The sequence below is a fragment of the Charadrius vociferus genome, unplaced genomic scaffold, assembly GCF_000708025.1.
Source record: "Charadrius vociferus isolate BGI_N301 unplaced genomic scaffold, ASM70802v2 scaffold280, whole genome shotgun sequence".
Classification (NCBI taxonomy): Eukaryota; Metazoa; Chordata; class Aves; order Charadriiformes; family Charadriidae; genus Charadrius; species Charadrius vociferus.
Window position 1 is genome coordinate 893,674 of NW_009646340.1, and position 20,057 is coordinate 913,730.

At 40.9% G+C, this 20,057-nt stretch overlaps 1 protein-coding gene across 1 annotated transcript in view; it reads right to left on the reverse strand.

Moving 5' to 3' along the window:
* EYA2 (EYA transcriptional coactivator and phosphatase 2) overlaps positions 1–20,057 on the reverse strand; it is a 62,519-nt gene that overhangs the window by 33,132 nt on the left and 9,330 nt on the right. Inside the window, exons 5-6 of the mRNA XM_009887956.1 lie at positions 3,693–3,760; positions 1,568–1,745 (exon numbers count right to left, since the gene is read on the reverse strand). Of these exons, the coding sequence (XP_009886258.1) occupies positions 1,568–1,745; positions 3,693–3,760 (246 nt within the window). The remainder of the gene's footprint in view (positions 1–1,567; positions 1,746–3,692; positions 3,761–20,057) is intronic.

The window sequence follows — 20,057 nt, forward strand, 5'->3', positions numbered from 1 at the left end:
AACCTTTTAATGGAGAGCACCAGAAACACTGTGAAAACACCATGAAAACACCATCAGAAAGTCCTACTCTTTTCATGTCAATAGCTGACATTGTAAGAGAAATAACTTTTAACTCCTAAGGTTTATTAAAACAATTTCAAAAATCACCAAGAATTTATACATAACATTTTAAAATGGACGCATCACCTCAAAAACCTTATCACATTTTTCATGGAAAAAAATAGCTTTTTGAATATTAATCCCCCCCTGCTTTTCAAGAGAGAACTTAGAAAGGCAATGGAAAAGGAAATGAAGACCAGTTCAACTTCTGATTTTTTTTTCTTTTTTAAATTTAGATGAATGCTTATGATTAAAAATATACTTTCAACATCAACTTCTATTTAAAAAATACAGAACTAGCATGTTCAGCCATATTCTATTTCACAGAGGATAGTATTCTAGAAATAACTGAGAAGAGACAGTCAAAGGTGAACTTCCCTGTATAAAGAATCTGTTTTGATTGGCTTGAGTTTCATAAACCTGTCTGGATTTCACTTACCTTACATCACAAATCCTTTTCAAATTTTTCTTTTCACCTTGCTAAGTTGTGGCCTCTCCAGCTTCCTAGAATAACCATATTCTTCTTGAGAGAAGCTTGGATTGTGCCTAACAAGCCTTTTTGAAATCACCCTTTCTCAAAAAGTCTGAGATAAGATCTAAGGAACAGAAAATCCTCCAATTGCTTTTAGACCAATCTGTGATTGCTTCTTTTTAAAAACCATTATTAGTTTATTTTTCTTTTAGAGCAACTACAGATGTTCAGATTTGTTTCGTAAGTCAGCAGACCTTCAATGGGCGTGTACAGTGATCATCCACAAATTATGTGGTGTTTTATATAAATGTTATTGCATGCCAATGAAAACTTTAGTAGGGAAGTGATATCTGAAGATTGTACTTGAACAGTATATTGGAGGATCATAATCCATCAGTAATTCCATAAACCATTTAAGCTTTGAGACTTTAAAAATGAAGCACTCAAAGAAAGGCCACAAATTTTGAAGCCTTTTTGTGTGGAATTAATCTTGAACTTTCAACTTTGACAAAGTTTGTGTTGATTTTTTAAAGAAGGACTTTCTCTAGATGTACTTACTTATCAATGCATATATTACATGTTGTTGTAAGAGGTGAACATAAACCTCGACAGAGACAAAGTCACCAGAGTCTCAGGAATCTCTGGGGCTTTTTCAGAGCGTGGCTGGCTGCTTTGAACCCACTGCTACCCACGTTAGCACTCGATACTGATCTGGGTTTTGTATGTAATTGTTTTATATTTCTGTACTACCTTTAGAGGACAGCAAACCTCGTATACTCATAGAAACGACACAGGATGGTTTTACAGAGCTTGGATATTCTAATATCTTCCCAAAACCCTGTGTTGTACCACGTAAGCAGAACTGTTATGTCCTAGGAAACCTGATTTATCCATATAAATATATGCATTTTAAAAAATTTCAACAACAATGTTAGAATGTTTATGTCTACAGGTGGCTGAGACTGCCAAACTGAAAAACAGAAGAGATGCACCTACCAGACAGCGATTCTGTGCTCTGACTGTTGATATTGTGAGAAGACTCCTGCAGAGAATAAGTGGAGGTTGGGATTGCTGAGGGGCTGATGCTGTTTGCAGACACATATGGAGAGTTGTAGGAGGAGCTGTAATACTGTGAGTACTGGCTTTGAGGAAAGCTTGGATATGATGAATATTCCTTTGAGGAAAAAAGAAACAGCTAACTGGTTTTATCTTATAAATGAGAAAGGCATCGCAAAGGCAGTGTTATCCGCACATGAAGCAAGTCACAGCTCATAAATATTTCACTGAAGAACCACGATTCATTCACTTACAAAATTACATTTCTGCTTCTTCCAAATATACTCCTATTTTATTAGGATCAACTAATCAACAAGAGGTCTGAAATCACACAAATCCTGCTTTTTCTACAGGATTTTAGTTATCAGTGCTGACACATTTTGTATTACAGAGTTTAACAAGTTTATGTAGGAGTGAAGTAGGGCAGCTTTTTGATAAGGGCTGTGATGGAACACAGTCTCTGTTAACAACAAAATTTGAGAAATTAGAAGAACAGAATGAATAACTGGGTGAGGGAAGGAGCAAAACAGGCTGCGTTTTCCCATGATCACCAACATTTTCTGATCAGTTGTTAGAATAGGTTACAAAAATGAAGAAAAAAAAAAAGTAACAATTGTTTTGCAGAAATGTTCACAGTTGAGATTGTCCCAACTATCTCAGCAATAACTAAATGCCTGAGCGATCTTCCCTACCTACAGAAAAATTAACTAAAAATATGAGGCGCAAGTGCCTTTGGGGAGCTGAGGTATCACAAAACCCTTTGTCTTGATTTTAAGGCTCCCAAACAAACTTCATACCATTATCCCTATATGTTCTTTTTTTTTTTTTTTTTGTGAGAAGCAGGACACTGGAGGAGATTCTAAAACTTCTCTCTGGACAATTAAAACATGAAAGGTTTAATTTGTTTCTTTTTGTTTTAATTGCAACTCTTGCTCTTGTCCGCCTACTTGCTTTTTCAGATAGAAAAAGGATCTCTGGGGATTGTCTTTCAGCAAAAGGTTTTTATTTCCTCAGAAATGCTAATTAGTCTCTGGTATTAAAGAAAAATAAATAATAAATAATCTTCAGAAAGACTGAAAGCACTTTCCTCCTTAACAGCTTACATCTTTGTGACACAGCTATTTCATTAACTTTCAGTCACCAGGGAGCTCTCAAGATCAAAGACTCAAGTTGTCATAATAACAATTAAACTGAAAAATAAATGAGAGAATTCCATTGTTTTCTCTTAAAGAATATCATAAAATAATGAAAACAGCCCAATTATTTTTCCTTTTTTCAGTTAACCTCCATACTTCAATCAAATGCACTTCTGTCAGCAAACGGTGATGGTTTTAGCCAAAACTGAAGTAATAAAGAAATTGCCCACTGTTATCATTAAGAATACAAGTCAACAATCACCTTACAAACAAGGAATTGAAATTATTGGCCAACCAAAGCACATTTTTTGGGACAGCATACTCATTTGTTTGGTCCAATCAAGAAGAGCCATTTGCTACTGAAAAACATCTGCCCTGTGTATATATACATGCTGTTTATTTATACACATGCATTTATCAAGGTATCTGAAGCATGAAGCCCACAGACAGGTGTATTCTCAAAGAAGGAAGCGCACAGACAGCTCAGATGGCTCAATATTCATCAGGGCCTGCCAATGCCTCCTTCAAATTGTTCATATTTATTACACAGTGCCAAGACAACAGATGACAGGATTCTAGAAGCAGAGCTCTCTGTAGTGGATGGAAAACATATCTGAAAGTTGTAAGATGGCAGAGGAATGATGAAACTCTTGGCTCTGCTACAGAAGCATGGCAGAGGCTGCCAGGGCATCCTCCTCCTGCTCTGTGCAAGCATGTGTATTGATACACTCATCTTAAAATTGACCAACATACTTTGAAGTCCAGCAAACGGACAGGCCACAGGAGTAGAGCAGAATGGTATTCACCGAAATGCATGGCAGTACCTTCCTTAAATATATGCAAACGCCAGAATAATCTCTCTGATCTACCAAGCTTCCGAGTGTTTAAAATAAATGACAAGGTTGCCAATAATAAATGCTGAACCATACCTGATGCACAGCACTGAATCCTGCAGAATTTGTCAGGCCATTGGCTCCCTGGTAAATTCCCGTTGTGCCTAAGGGAAAGAATACCACAGTCATAAAATATACCAGCCATCAAAGTACCAGGATATCTTAGTACAAATAATTTCCAACACGAAGTAACTACTGTCTCACTAGAAAAAAAGTGTATCACATCTTGACAAATGTAGGCTGTAAAGACTTAGGGCTACTACTGAGGTCTGCTTACTCACAGCTATTCAAAGACAACCATTACATACACTAAAACAAACACTTACGGAGCTGGGAAACAAAGCTGGAAAACAAGGATTCAACCCAAATTTAAAATTCAGTTACTTCTTTTTCCTATAAATAACAGAAAAATATTTTTTATCATCTTATCCTGTAGGAAAACCCTCAGATTATGCGTACAACCGCACATACTCTTTCATGCATAGGTATGTACTGGAATCTGTCCTTAAGGAACAGGTACCTGGGAATTTTTAGAAGACTTTGAAAATTTGTTCCCTGGTGTTGATATCCCAAACATAAGAACAATATTGCTGAGATTTCTGGGACAGCAGGAAGCAAAAACATTGCTTCATCCTGGGATGTTAGGAAGAAAAAGGATGGTCAAGTGACTTTTACATGTCTTTGTCCCAAATGAAGCAGCTGATGTCCAGCCAGGCCTCCTTAGCTGGAGGAAGCATTACCACAAAAATTTCATGGGTGGAGAAGTAAAGGTTCAGAAAACATCTACAGGAACAGTCCTCTTTTGCCTCCCCATCAGGGAAGTGACAGGAGAGCTGCAAGTTTCCCATCCTCTGGATCCTGCATCCCTGGCAAGTTCTAGCCTTGATTTAACTCCAGTCTATGCCATTTTCTATTTCAAAATTTTGCTTTTCCCATGGGTGGAGAACTTGTACCTGAGTTTGTGTAGTCTGATGAGAATCTATACTAAAAATCTTCTTCCAGTATTTTACAACAGTGCTTGCTCCAAGTGCTGGCTGTTCATGTACAAGAGGCAAAAGCTGGACTATGCCATATTCCATCCTAATGGAAGGCAACGGGCTCCGAAGAGCACTCAGACCCACTACTTCCACAGTGAAAGAGGTATGATTTTGGTACTATGTGCCCACAGTAAGCCCTTGTCTGGGCTTCATTTTGTCACCTCGATGTACCATCAGACCGAGCCCTAATCAGGCACTCAGACTTTTTTTCTTATCTGGTTTCTTACCATGTGAATGACTTTGAGCAGTGCTGTTTTACCCATGTGACTCTCTGCACGTCTTCATGTGGCAACCTTTCTCCAAAGATCCACTTGCTTGTTTTTATTTTAAGACACCAGATTAGCTAGGGAATGGACAGCTGAACAAACTCCACTCTGCCAAGTGCAGCTACAAAGCACACGCACTGAGAAATAAATCTCAGGCCAAAGAGAAACAAGAGGGAGGACTCTGCACTCCAGAACTAATTTGCTGCCACATGTAGTCTTTAAAAAGAAAAGGGAAGAGAGGGGGAAAAGAGGGTGCAGGTGACTGCCAGGTACTTGGAGACCTGGGTCTCCCCAGGCCCCCTGCATCTGCTGGCTGGGGAGCTGAGCCAGCGCCGGTGGGTTCAGGTGATGCCCCCTCCTGGCATTCACGCCTCGGAGGCAACTCTGGGTGTATCCAATCCCTCCTCCTCCCCACAACCCATATGGGGAGACTGCCCAGAGAAGTATCCCGAAGGTGGCAACACATTCAACCGTCGGCATTTCCCCACCTCCCACCCACACTAGGCTTTGCTTTTCCGCAGAGTTTTTCAAAAAGTCACAATTATGCAGCAGGATGAATATATTCCTGTGGTAACTAAGCATTTCTCACCACTGTGAAGGGGAGTAATAGAGCCCCAGCGCTTACAGGCAAAAACAACTTTCACAGAACACAAAACAGCTCTTGTACACCAGAGCTCAAAACAATACAGGGGGGAATTTTGGATCTTCCTAAACTGTCATTTAGAAACAATCCATCATCCTTTATTAAAGCTGTCAAGAGGGGGATGAGTTACCTCGAGGGACTCATGCTTTATGTGTAAATTGTGATGAGAACATGTTTATTGCTGTGCTACCTGCACATGATACCATAGTTTTCTGGTTTCCAAACAATCAGAAAGAATTATAAAAAGGAGAGAGCTGCACAACTGGAACTTACTCTCAGCTTTGTACCAGCTGTGCAAAGCAAGTATGTCCATGCACACACAGGGCAGGTGTGTGAGCAGTAGAGGGTAGGAACGCAGGGGTGAGAGGATGGGGAATGATTCGTGCTCCATAGCTTCCCACACTCCATTGTGACTAGACACTATGTGGTGGATTTTACACTGTGGTTTTGTAGAATATATTTTTGCCATTTTAGCTGAGCTACCCCAGGTCCAAGGTCAGGTGTCCCCACAGGCTGCTGCAGTCTGGCTCCCTCTGCCCAGGGGAGTTTCAAAAAGAAGGACTGTGGTGCAGGGACAGAAACTCAACTTCCTGATTTTTTACCTGCATATTTAAATGCTTGTGAAAGTGATTAAGACTAGTATTTCCTATAACCTGAAGTTGAAGAGGCCTGGGAACAGATTTTGGCAATTCAGGTTTTTCACTTATTCTGGGCCCTGTCATTGTATCCCTACCAAGTAGGAGTATGATTTTAGCATAGTTTGTCTAAATTGAGATCAAACACAACTCTCTCTTTCTGCCCCTACAGCACTAAATTCAGAGAATGCAAGTCTCCCCTGGGGTACACCTTGAGAGCTACGAAGCTCAGTATCTCTTGCCAGTTCAGTAGTGTTAGAGCAGGATAGTTACAGATAAGGACATTTGAGACAACTAAAGCTATTAAAAACTTGGAATTTCTTCCCAGCTGAACAAGGATGAAAAGGTGGGAGGAAAAAAATAATCAATTATCTGCATGGAAAAGAAAGTTCTTAAGATTCAGGCTCAGAAATATTTCATTTCAACGTCAACCTTTGTCTTGGGGACCAGAGCTGTCTCATGGGGACTACTATAGCTCAGTCCCTGTTTCACTTTACAGGCTAGACTGGCGAGACCACATTTTCAATGATGCACAATCAGTTCAAATGGAAGGAAAACAAACAAGTACCACAGGCAATGAAGAGAAGTACAAACTCTCTCTCTTCATGAGCAGAGAATGAGGCCTGCTAGTTACAGTTTCTGTGAGCAGCCTAGTAGAATTCAGCAGTTCAGAACACCTATCAGAACTGGCCCCAAATGTTTGCTTTTCCTCCCTAAGTTGTTGATAAGAAATAAACATTTCCATAATAAAATGAATTCTGCCACATGCAACTTCAGTTTTGCATCAGTAAATTTTACACTCAGGAAACGCTGGAAAATTATCAACAGACCTTGCATACTGGCAGTATCAATTTGGGCCTAGCCCTCATGTAACCATTGTTTTCAAGTGCTTTCCCAGGTAACAGCATTTCTTGTAATATTCAGAGATAGACTGGAATGACATTAGAAAGTGGTGCTTATGCGGAATGGGGCACACCTAGGAAGCCTCTTGGTAAGCATTGTAAAGGAATGCCTGGCCCCTCCTCCCATTTCTGAGTGCATACTGCCCATCTCCACAGGACTTTTGCTTTCACATATATTGGCTTTTTTTCCTGACCTCTGAAGACAGCGCACTACCTCAAACTGCAGCTGATTTTACATTTGCAATACTGTAGATGTGCAAGCAAGTGATCTGTTTCCACCTATCTTGGTAACTCAATGTCAAGTAATTGCATTCAAACTCCTACTTGCAAATCAGAAACAAGCCTAGGATCTTTCCCTTTGGATCTTCTCCATATGGAATATGGTTCACATCTGTGTTCAATCAAACCAGTTGCTAAATGTCACAATGCCCTCATTCACAGGTAGCTTAAAGAACATTTAGCTGGTAATAAAACAATCTGGACTCTAGAGTGGAATAGCTCTTCAGATGTATGGTACTGTAAATGTTCCTGTAAAGTATGTATATCACAAACACACTTGCATGAAAAGACACCGCATAAAAGGCGTGCATATGCTGTACATACTCAGTGCCACAATTTCTGCTTGATAAGTTCATGCAGCCCTTCTCTATGTGAGTGTCCAAGGGCAACGTGTATACAGAAACTCTCTGTGAGCTGATTGATGGTATATTCCTGTTCTCATACAGATGGATTTCATTTGCTGTTTTCCCCTCATTCCCTTTTTAATTCAAGTATTTTAAAATCTATGCCATGGTCAATGATAATTTCAATGGTGTGTGATCTGGACTGTGCTCCTGCAAAGACTTTCATGCCAGATTCTCCTTCCTCTCGGTTTCTCCCTTTCTGCCTTTTAGTCACTGCAATAGCAGGCTGCATTTCTTCCCCTCCTTTCTAGGTAAGAGCAAGTAAAGAATGGAATATTCATGGTTATTTTCAACATCTTCAGAACTAAGCTCTGGCATTGCTAAAAAAAGTTTTCTTTCAGCTTATGAATACACAGTATGACATAGAAATATCAGTGTCTTAGGGAGTTGTGATTACTGAGACAGGATGGGCTTGTAGTATAGTTCAGATCAGTACCACAGCAAGCTTTGAGAATCAGGTTTGTGTTCTTGCATTTCACAGGTCAGTGGGGCCCTGACATCAGGGAGGTGTTCTCCAAGTCTCCTGTACTGCTCAAAAGAGAGTAAGCTGCTATATTGAGAAGAACAGGTGGTTTGCACTTCCAGTATTCAATGAAATACTCAACCATCAGAGGAGGAGATAGCCAGCCTCAACACAGGTGGACAGCAGGTCATTTATCACAGCTCTCCAGGTAGCCAGCAGCAACTGTGAGTCCATGAACACTCAAAAGATGGAACATTAGACTGAGATGAGGGTGTTCAGAGGGTGGCTTCCATGGGCACTTCTGATTATGCTTGAAATAGAACAACGAAGCTTAGATCTAAGCGTTTCCTCTAACTTGTAGATGAATTGCACAGTGGTTCCAGGGAGAGTTCTCTCAAAGGATTATTTGGTCACTTAGCACTGCTAAAATAAATGCCTGCAGGGTTCAGCTGAATTGCACGGTATTTTACAAGCTTGCATATAATGGCTTGTGTATTCTTACAGCAGCAAGCTGTTTTCCTACAGGAAACAATGTTGACTGTGAGTGATGCAAGGAAAGGCCTTAGTCTAACTCCCAGCAGAGTATGCATTACTCTATGCTATGAAGAACATCTGGCTGAAGACTTGCATGGTCATTCAGAAAGGTTCTTTGCAGTGCTTCAGCTCTTTGACAAGCTAATGTTTCCTGTAGTAAATATTGCCTTCTCCAAGCTGCTACTTTTTTAGTGAGAGGTTAAGCACTCATCAAAATTACCTCCCACCAGCTATACTCCAGTGCCTTGTAAGGTTCCAAATCCTACAACATCTGCCTGCATTTATTGGGCAAGAAAACTCATAAAATGTTGCATGGCTGTCAGCTGTGGAGGTATTTCAAGACTATCTGACCTGTTAAAGGAGAAGAAAAACTCAACCCATATGTACTTTGCAGCATATTGCTCAACTGTTTGCCATTAGGCATAATGAAACCTTCCCCCAAAACAGTCCTGTATTTCTGTCTGGAAGGGCTCAAGACAGTATAGGGAAGAGCACACAATATTAACCTAGATGAAAAGCATGATTCTGCAATGTTACAGCACTTGACATCAGCAGTGTCTATTAAAGGACATTGCTCCCAGAAGCATATGAACACCTCCTGCAGATAATACTCTCAGACATGCAAACCATTTAAAATATGTCCTCCATTTGTCTCCCACTACAATCCCATTCAGTCCTGCTAGCCTGACCAGGTGTTTGAGGGCACTTTCAATAGTGATATAAAACACATTTCACAGTACAGTTTTTCTGACTCAAAGCTCTTCCCCTGCTGCCTTCTTCTGGGAGTAGTCAACCCACAGAGCCTCAAAGAGCTTTAATAAGTGATGACCGAGGCAGTTTTAAGGGCCTGGCTTTTACCATTCTTTTGAGCCTGGTCACCTGTATAGCTTAATCCAGCTCAACAATGGTGTTGAAAGTGCTGAGATAGTTTATACTTACTCTCAGGATTTGAACCATGGAAAAGCAATTACATTTTATTATATTTTGAGAAAGTGTTCCTTTTAACTACTCCTATCAAATGATGCTGCAGCTACAGAAGGAAATCGCACTGGATTGTCTTCAAAAACAAATCAGAAGGAAATATTTTGGGCCAAAAAGTGAACATCCTTACAACAACAATGTAGACTGTTTCTGTGCAATCCCTTGTTGAAAAAACAACCAGCAAAACTGACTTTATCTGGGTGACTCCATGGACACCAGAGGTTAAAGATTCCTCTGGCTACAGTTTCATCCTGGACACAATCCTCCACTGACAGACAATAAGACATGATAAAGGAAAGCTGGATTTGCCACCTCCTGTGCTGTTTAGTGGCTACAAGATTCCAGTCCCCGGGTCAGCATTAAAATCTAACTGGCTCTATAACATTTGCTTTCATGCAATTGGGGATAAAAATCTGACTTGTGAGCATGGGCTGCCCAGAGAGGTTGTGGAGTGTCCCACACTGGAGACATTCAAAACCCACCTAGATGCTGCCCTGTGCAACCTGCTGTAGGTGACCCTGCTCTGGCGGGGGGGTTGGACTAGATGATCTCCAGAGGTCCCTTCCAACCCTGACCATTCTGTGATTCTGTGACAGCCACATATTTAGCAATTCCCTTCCCCTTAAGTGAGGTGAATCTCTAAATACCAATGGAAAAGAAAAGAGCAAGCCAGGCAGCATGTCTCCACTCTTTGACCCTTTAATTAGGATCATGGTAACTCTTAACTGAACACTCTAGAGCCAGACATCTGCCCCAAGACTTTTCCAGCCCCTCTCTGCACTGCTTCAGTACTGCAGTGCCTCCAGGAAAAAACCCACAACAATGGCCAACAGTGAATGCCCAAAGAAAAGTGTAAGAAACAGGAAAAAGCACAGTGATCTTTGGCCTGGTACTGCCTTGTCTGCTTCAATTAATCTGCCAGTTACAGACTTTCTAAGACAAATTTATATCCCCCTCTTTTTATCTTTAATAACTGTCAATGGACTCCTCTTCAGATAGTGCAAGTATTCTTGTAGTTCTAGAGGTCACAGTATTGTAGTGCAGAAGTTTCAGTGTTTAAACCCTGCCAATATAAATAGAAAGTGCATCCAAATCACACATAAAAAAGCCCATGCAAGAGCATTATCCAATGCCAGCACAGCAGTTAAGAAACTCCTGAGTTGCACTGCCTATGCTAACTGAAGCAGGGTCAGACGTTATTTGTACACAAACATCATCACTGTCTTTGATCGTATGACTGCATTCTGTTTTTTCCATTAGAGCATTACCTCACACAGCGCCTGGAAATGAGATACAACAGAAAGCAGTACCAATACTTCACCAGCATCATGAATCTGATGTTTTGTAACTTTCCAGTGCTTGACTATGCAGGTATGATGTTTCTTGATACAGACTTTTATGTGTAATTTTACACTAGCTCTTCTATTGCCTTCTAGATATTTTCAATAAAACATTATTTGGTATACTGAATCAATTATTCAGTGAAGCTTCTATAACATCTTAGCATATTCTATGCCAACTGCACTATAAGCTGAATAATCAAGGCCAAACTAATAATTTCTCAAGCTGTTACCATCCTACGGTTGGGGTTTTTTTTTGACATCCTACAAAAGTGAATAAAATCCACAAGCAGGAGTCTCTGTGACATCCAAACATCCCTGTGACTCTTTTCTACGCTGATTTTGCTCAATAACCATTCTATCTGACCTCCACAAATGCTCGCAAAAGACTCAAGCAGCAGGTCAGGGAAACGTCACTCTTTTCTTCTCTGTTGGCTCCCACTTCCTCATCACACCACACACAAACTGTATTTTCTTTATCCAGTCCCTTCACTATCGTCCCCCTACCTTAAAACTTCTCTCTCATTCATGACCGTCATGCCCGCTTCCATCTCCCCACTTCCATCCTCTGCAAGCCTGATGACAGACAGAGAAAACTCTCAAGCTTCCTCCCACACTGCTCTTCACTCTGAGCAAAGAGCTCCTCCTAAGTATTCGCAAAACTAATGTTTCAAAATACTAATTTTCTGCAATTCCTCTAAAACTTCTGACACTGGGTAGGAGGCCAAGATACCCAAGTTACTGCTTCTAATGCAGATTAGTATTATTATTACTCTTCCTTTATGCTTTTCCTAACTCTTTATCTACCCTCATCCATGAGCAAGGCTCATAGTTGCAGCGATGATGTACAAACAGCATCACCACCACCACCAATGGGCAGCACTCAAACATGTTGTTTCAGTGTGAACACCCAGCCAGCCAGCTAGACTTCACGGATATCAAGTCTGATCTTTTGTACAGGACAACCACAGAATTTTATCCAACACTTCCTGCAGTGAACCAATGACTCGTCTTACACTCAAACATATCCTTCTAAAACTACCTGTAATAGTGTTTAAGCACAGAGATTTGGACAGACACTCTGAAACATAGGAAACAAGGTAGAAGAATGAAGCCTCGTGAAGTGCAAGCCAGCTCTTCCCAGCATGCAGCTGGGTGTGGGCAGAGCCCTCCTCCACACATCCCTCTGGTGAAACCTCCTCTTGAGTACCTCAGTAGACAGCAGATGCCAGATACCTCCAAAGTAAATGCTGTCGCAGAGAACATTCCCAGTTTTGGCTGTACCCCCATCTTCTCTACAGTTAACATAATTTTGCCATTACTTCTGAGTTTCCATGGGTACTATTCAGCCATGAGAACCTGTGTCCCGTCCCGTCCCCCAACTTTAAGCCTTGCCACAAACCCTGGTGTTCTCAAGGGACAAAGACATTGACAATAAACCCCTTATGAGCCCAGACTGAGCAGAAGCTACAGATGATTAGTTAGCCCATTTCTCTCTTACAAACACACATTTGCTCCCCTAGCTTCAGGAGCATCCAATCTGTTGCCTACTCCTTCCAATAGCATATACTCTTCCCAAGTCCCTCCTTGTTTAATAACGATCAAGGAATGAGTTCCAAACAGACCCTCAAAAAAGCAGTAAATAGGAACAGTTAAAGCAGGGGTTTCTCCTTGGGTAGCAGTAGCACAGATCCTTGCAGCTTACAGTGCATCACTGTCAACACCTTTGCCTCTCCACTTGACTTCCCTCTCCTGTAAGATAGCTCGTTTTAAAACAAAGTAAATGTAGCATGGTCAGCCCCTGGTGTTTAGAAATCTTTGAAACGGAGACTGTACTGTTATTCTGAGGAACCTTGTATTTACACTGTAAAAAGTGAGGTCAGACCCCTCCTGGAGAGAGGCCTCTCCCTGCTGAACGCGCTATGGAGTGGAGCACAGCTTTACTGCCACAGTTTTAGACTGCAACTAATGCAAACCAGCTGTGAAGCAGAAGTTTTTGAAAGAGACTACTCATTTTCTACTGAAGTTTTAATTTGATGAATCTAAGGCATCTGAGTGACAGTTTGCTGAGAACACACTCTTGTTCTCCTTTATTTTCTGGGACTTCAGATGGACTCACACTCACTGTATGTCGAAGTGTGATCCACATTTCTCAAGTGTAGATTGAAATTTCCCCTTCTCACACATGTCATCACTAAGTACTTAAAGAATCAAGCTTAAAATTAAACATGCCACTTCCTTTGCAAAATTCATGCATGCAGAGCTAACTATTCATGCCAAATAGATATTTATGGACTCATATTGTGCAAAGCATTTGACTCCATTCCACACATCTTGGTCTCCAAATTAGAGAGGCATCGATTTGACCAATGGACCATTTGGTGGATAAGGAATTGGCTGGATGGTCGCACTCAAAGACCAGCAGCAAATGGCTCCATGTCCAAGTGGCGGGCAGTGACAAGTGGTGTTCCTCAGGGGTCGGTACTGGGACTGGTGCTGTTTAACATCTTTGTTGGTGACATGGATCTTGGGATGGAGTGCATCCTCAGCAAGTTTGCCAACAACACCAAGCTGTGTGGACTGGTCGACACGCTGGAGGAAAGGGATGCCATCCAGAGGACCCTGGACAGGCTTGAGAGGTGGGCCTGTGCAAACCTCATGAAGTTCAACAAGGTCAAGTGCAAGGTCCTGCACATAGGCTGGGGCAATCCCATGTACAAATCCAGGCTGGGTGGAAAATGGATTGAGAGCAGCCCTGAGGAGAAGGACTTGGGGGTGTTGGTTGATGAGAAACTCAACATGAGCTGGCAATGTGCGCTCGCAGTCCAGGCCAACTGTATCCTCGGCTGCATCAAAAGAAGCATGGCCAGCAGGTCAAGGGAGGTGATTCTGCCCCTCTACTCTGCTCTTGTGAGACCCCACCTGGAATACTGCATCCAGCTCTGGAGCCCTCAATATAAGAAGGACATGGACCTGTTGGAGCGGATCCAGAGGAGGGCCATGAAGATCAGAGGGCTGGAGCACCTCTCCTATGAAGACAGGCTGAGAGTTGGGGTTGTTCATCCTGGAGAAGAGATGACTTTGGGAGGACCTTATAGCAGCCTTCTAGTACCTGAAGGGCACCTACAAGAAGGCTAGAGAGGGACATTTTACAAGGGCATGTAGTGATAGGACAAGGGGTAATGGCTTCAAACTGGAAGGGGTAGATTTAGAATAGGTATTAGGAAAAAATTTTTCACAATGAGGGTGGTTAGACACCGGGACAGGTTGCCCAGGGAAGTTGTGGAGGCCCCATCGCTGGAAATATTCAAGGCCAGGCTGGATGGGGCTTTGAGCAACCTGGTCTACTGGAAGGTGTCCCTGCCCGTGGCAGGGGGGTTGGAACTAGATGATCTTTAAGGTCCCTTCCAACCTAAACCATTCTATGATTCTATGATATTAAATATGTAACACACAAACTGACGCACAATTGAAAGAAATTCGGGCCTCTCTTGGAAAAAAAAAAAAGTCTAGATTATCCAGATATTAACAAGAGCCAAAATATTTCCAGCAGAAGAAAACATTTCAATTGATTAAATATTCAGATTTTACTTGGTCTCAGGCCAGGAGAACAATTCATAAGCAATTCATTCCACAAATATAAGCAATGTACATAATTAGTCCATTTCAAATCAACATTGCACAAAAGAAATGCTGCTTTCTATTCATTCATTATTTGACAGCTGATCAGAATGGACTCTACAAAGAAAACAAATGCTCAGCAGTAGCAAAGAATTTCACTGCGTAGGTCTTTGGCCCCAAATTTATGTCTGTACTGAACTCAATACTGCTTTGCAAATCCTTGGCAAAGGAAAGTTATCCCAGTTACATAACTGAATTTTCCTTTGTAATATAAAAAATATTTTGTGGGTAGATGGATTTGGATATTAAAAAAAAAAAGTGGTCAAATCTTTTCCTGCCCATTGACAGTATCCACAGTGGTCTTTGGCCACAGTTTTAACTGTTGTGCAACTTCATAGTTTCATACCAGCTGCCATTTTAGCAATAATAACTGAAGAGCAAGACATTGTCTAAGAATTAATGACAAGCTGAGAAGAGATGGCCTGATGTGCAATAAAGGGGCAACACATGCTCATGCGACCACAGGAAATACTCTATAAGCTGGCTGCTATTGCTCCCTCTGCATAGCTGATGGTTTTCTATGTTAGCTAATGTGCTGGCACGGTTTTCTCTTTGTATTTTACATAGCTCATTAAATGACAAGTTTCTTATATTCTGAAGATTTCTCCCCCACCCTGAGCAACAGCAGTTTCCTCAACTGCCAGTAAAGATGGCAAGTTTTTTTGGGGCAGAAGTTGAATATAATCTTTGTGTCTTATGTTCAATTTCTGTCAAATAATACTTTGACCAAAAGTCTGAGCAAATTACTGAACTGCTAAATTGTCGGAAAATGTAAACTTAGAAAAATGTGTGCTTTTTACACAATACAATTCTAGTATCTAGTCTAGGGTGTTGCTTGGGGATTTGGTGCTGTAATTGTACACTTATATAAGGATTGACTAAGAAATGGCATAGACCTTGAAGCAACATTTATTTACCAGCGTTACAAATTTATCACTTTAAAGACAGAAGTCTAATGCAAGCTTTCACCTCCTCTTCTGATTCATAACTAAAAATTAATGGCATCCCCAGATTGGTCACATACACATCTCAAATATCTTAATTATGAAACAAATTAATTTTGTAAATACAATAATGACATGAAACAACACTATATACACCACAGGTTAAAAAAAAAAAAAAGAAAAGTCACTCCAGAGTAAATAAGTGAATACTAGATTTCAGTCTATTTGAATATTACTCAAAATCTGACAATATACTAGCATATCCACTGTTACATGGCAATTAAAATCATTATTTCAATGTATAGTACCTTTGCTGTATAACTTCACGTCATTTTTATGAGCTATGGAACTTGCCAATCTTATCTTTTATATTTGTATATGTGTGTGACATATTGCACTAGCTATTTGGCTTATAAACCCTTCCACGTTTAATTCATTTTCATGCTAGAAAAGCATGAAAATAGATTTCCCCTTCTGGCCGGCTGTTAAATAGTTTTTTTTCTTTAGCACTTAATGACCAAAAGAATGTTCTATCTTTGTTCTTGCTTTTAGTGGATTCTGTTCTCGCTCAAGAACCAGGACACAGTTGATAATTGGAGCTAAAAACAAAAAGCTGAATGCTACCCTGTTACACCTGCACCATCTGTGTTTGTAACGAAAATGAACAGACTTAAGAGAGCAGAATTTGGCTTCAGAAGTACCATGTTACTGACAACAGCCATCAGGGGAGATAAGACTGCAACCTTACACATGTATCCCAGCCAGAGTTAGTGCTGGTACCAAAGACAGATGAGAGCAAACAAACCATCACCAACTATGTTGGCACTTACTGAAGGAGAACATTTGCCCTAGAGCCCTATGAGACAAAGTATTTGTCACCCAAGAGATCATTTATTCCTTGGTGATTGGTGTAACATGGCTACAATGGGTGCCTATTTGCTGTTTGGACCATGTAACTCATCAATGAGAGGACAGTGAGGAGGAGTTACATAAGCTGCACAATCTGCTCAAGGTTCACAATCTGACCCACCCATGCCCGCCTGCAGATGTCTTCACTACGTTGCTCTGGGAGCTGGTTCTCAGTGGAGGCAAAGAATACCTTAGTTATTTTATGTATTTGATCTATTACCATCTTACAATACTTGCAGAGCTTAGATTAAGAAAATACTTTTTTTCCTCACACTTTAAAATACAAAACCGAGCAGCACATACTCCTGGAGATACCTTTACTTGCTGATCCCCTGCACGTCACCCTCTTCAAGATCTCTCTTTCAACATTTTTTCCTTGACGTGGGGGTTAAGAACTTGACTCTTAAAGTTCCCCTGAAATTTGATTTTATAAAAATATGTAAATAAAAATTTGCCCTTTTCAGCTGGTTTAGTCCATCACCCAGAGTCCCTGCCTGGGTCAGCTATGGGGTGCCCAAAAGTACTGATGTGAACTTGGCAAAAGTCTCAATGGTTCCGGAGCTGGGTGGCATGAAGAGTTGCTTGCTCACATTAGGGAGACACAGCGATCACCTCCCCACCCCCAAGAGCTGTGGCGTGGGAAAGCACTGAGCACACATTCCTTGGTAGCACTCAGCACAGGAAGGCTCCTGGCTTCTCACTCAAACCTTTCAATAGCACTCAGAAAGGTAAATAAACCATATGGTCAGGGAGCTTCAGACTGTTGCTCTCATAAGCAAGGAGAAGGGTGGAAATATTTGTTTACAACAGGAAGACTCATTTACTCCTCCTCCCTTTGCCTTTGAGTAAGCACCTGCCACTTGCAGAAACTGTTTTCCTCTGTTTTCTTTTGCATTAAAGCCTTAGTGAGCTGGTTGAAATGATCTTCCTGGCATAAAAATCTGAAAAGAAGTGATTTCACCTAATACCATAGCATTGCCCTAGGGAACATTATCTGAAAGCACTTTGGGCACATTCATGCTCATACACACATACATGAAGTTCCTCCCAGCCCGTTTTGGTACAAGACATGGTTGTGTCACTACTGGTTGCAAGTGTAAAGTTTTCAAGTGCTGATGCACAACATTTGGTTGTCTAAACCTCTTGATTGAACAAAGGGGCCATCTTAAAAACTTCAGTCCCAAGTGAGTCAAGAGTTTGCCTTCTCAAACCACTCAGATTCTTCTAAGCTAACACAAAGCACATGTGGAAGCTGTGTTCTGGGGAAACGGAAAACAACAGAAACCTAGACAGGAATACACCAAATTTCCATGGCAGCAAAAGAAAACACCAGTACTTTGTCAATAGTGGTGTTACAGCCATCAGTATCTAATCATATAGGAGTTAGTCAGGAGGCAGCATGGCTGCTATTGCTTCGGAATACGACAGACCTGGTACTTCAGCCTACTGACAAAAATGTGACACTCCAGTACCTACAACTGTTGGTACTGTTGCAAGCCACAGTTTTACTAAAAAGAGAGGATTTCCACTGCTGACAGTGCAACACAATCCGAAGACAAGATTGGTATGTTCAAGGAGCAAAACAGAAGCCAAAAACTGAACTCCTGTTAGCAGTAGGACAGACGAAGCTCGTAGGAGTCGAGGTGGCAAAAAAACCCCAACCATAGGCTGTGGGGTTTTTTTAATTTTTTTTTTTTTTTTTTGTGCCACATTCGACCCGGGTTTCTCCAGCACGCCCCATGAGGGATTCAAGCCATCAAAAAAACATTAGTATTAGAAATATGGCTCTGACAAAACTGGTGTGAAGTCTCAGCAGACGGTCACCTCTCAGTCTTCAGTTTTCTTAAATAATTTCTAGAATATAAGGGGTTTTATCCTGTTTCCCAGTTTAGGATTTTATTTGCTCTCAGACAACATTGAAGTGGATGTGTCTGTCCACCTCTCCCATTCAGGGTGGAGAAGAATTGAGAGAATTGACAGAGACAGTTTTGCCAGGAGGATAGCTAAGTGTAATGACACAAAAGGGTATTTTGCCTAGAGGTTTTAAAAATTATCCCAAGCAACATCAAAAAGCAAAGTGAGGGACCTGATGTCTCTCCCTTTCCATGGCTTCTACAAGAACTTGGGAAAGCCATGCAATTCCTTTTTGATTTTCCAACTCTTGGAAAATCTGAGGGAAGCACAAAGCGAAGGCAGAGATGTATCCTAGTGTGCATTCACCTTCCCTCCAGCGAAAGAGCCTCGCAAGGAGCTCATGTGCACATAGTACAGACAGACCAGCACTGCTGCTGGGAGAACTGCTGCAGTTGTACCAGAGCTGCTTTTAAACTAGCGAGTCTGGATACGTATAGCCACAGCAGGAAAGGGTGCAGCATGTTTAGCCTACGTGGCTGATGGGCTTCCCGACTCTTCCCATTCACCAGCATCTAAATAGGGCAATTTTAAGCTACTTGAGGTATGTTCATTTGTGCTACCATCATATCTTTGACAGTAATGAAGATATTTCCTAAGAAACAGCAAGAATATTTGCATTTTGATCTCTTGGAAATGTTTTTTTAATGCATGAGTTCATGCAGTCATGGCAATTCATGCTTAATGCAAGGCACTTCCAAATGCAGGTGTGCTGAGGTTTAACAGAAGACAAAATCTGGTCTTTACTTTTTACTAGTCAAGTTCGATACAAACACCAAAGCGGACTCAGAATATGAGACATACAGTTGAGGAATGAAACTGTGCTCTCAGGGGACTCAAGGTGGAGGCATAGAGTTGGAGTGACATTTTGAGGACATAATGTCTCACAATATACTCATTATTCTTGTATGTAAAATGGCACCAAAATGCTCAAAGAAATCAAATACCATGCTAGAAATGGACTAAAGGGAATCACAAATGAAATTCCACCATTTTCATTTATTTTACACTTCTTGGCAATTCAGATTTAAACCCTTTCATGACTTGCTTAGAGTTGGCAAGTCAACATTCAGTCTCCTGACAGTTGGGGTTTCATACAGTTTCTCAAATAGAACGACTAGAAAAGAACTTTTAAGTTTTATTTTTAGAAATAAAAGTATATTTTGGCCTTCCTGCTTTTACAACAAAACAAAGTGTTATAAAGCTACAAGCACAAGCCATTGTCTTTGAATCCTTAAGGGAATCCAATTGATTATTTTATAATCAATTATTATTATAACAACAACAAAACAGTTATTCTAAACTTACTAAATATTAGCTCAGTAACCTTGAGGAAAATAACAGCTGCTTTCAGCTCTGCTCTTCTGAACCTTACCTAGTCTGTAGGTAATTAAAGATGTTGGTATTTTGGGAGTTAAAACAGGCAGATGTATCTTTGCAGGTATTAGTTATGTGTTAAATTTTTTTTTTAG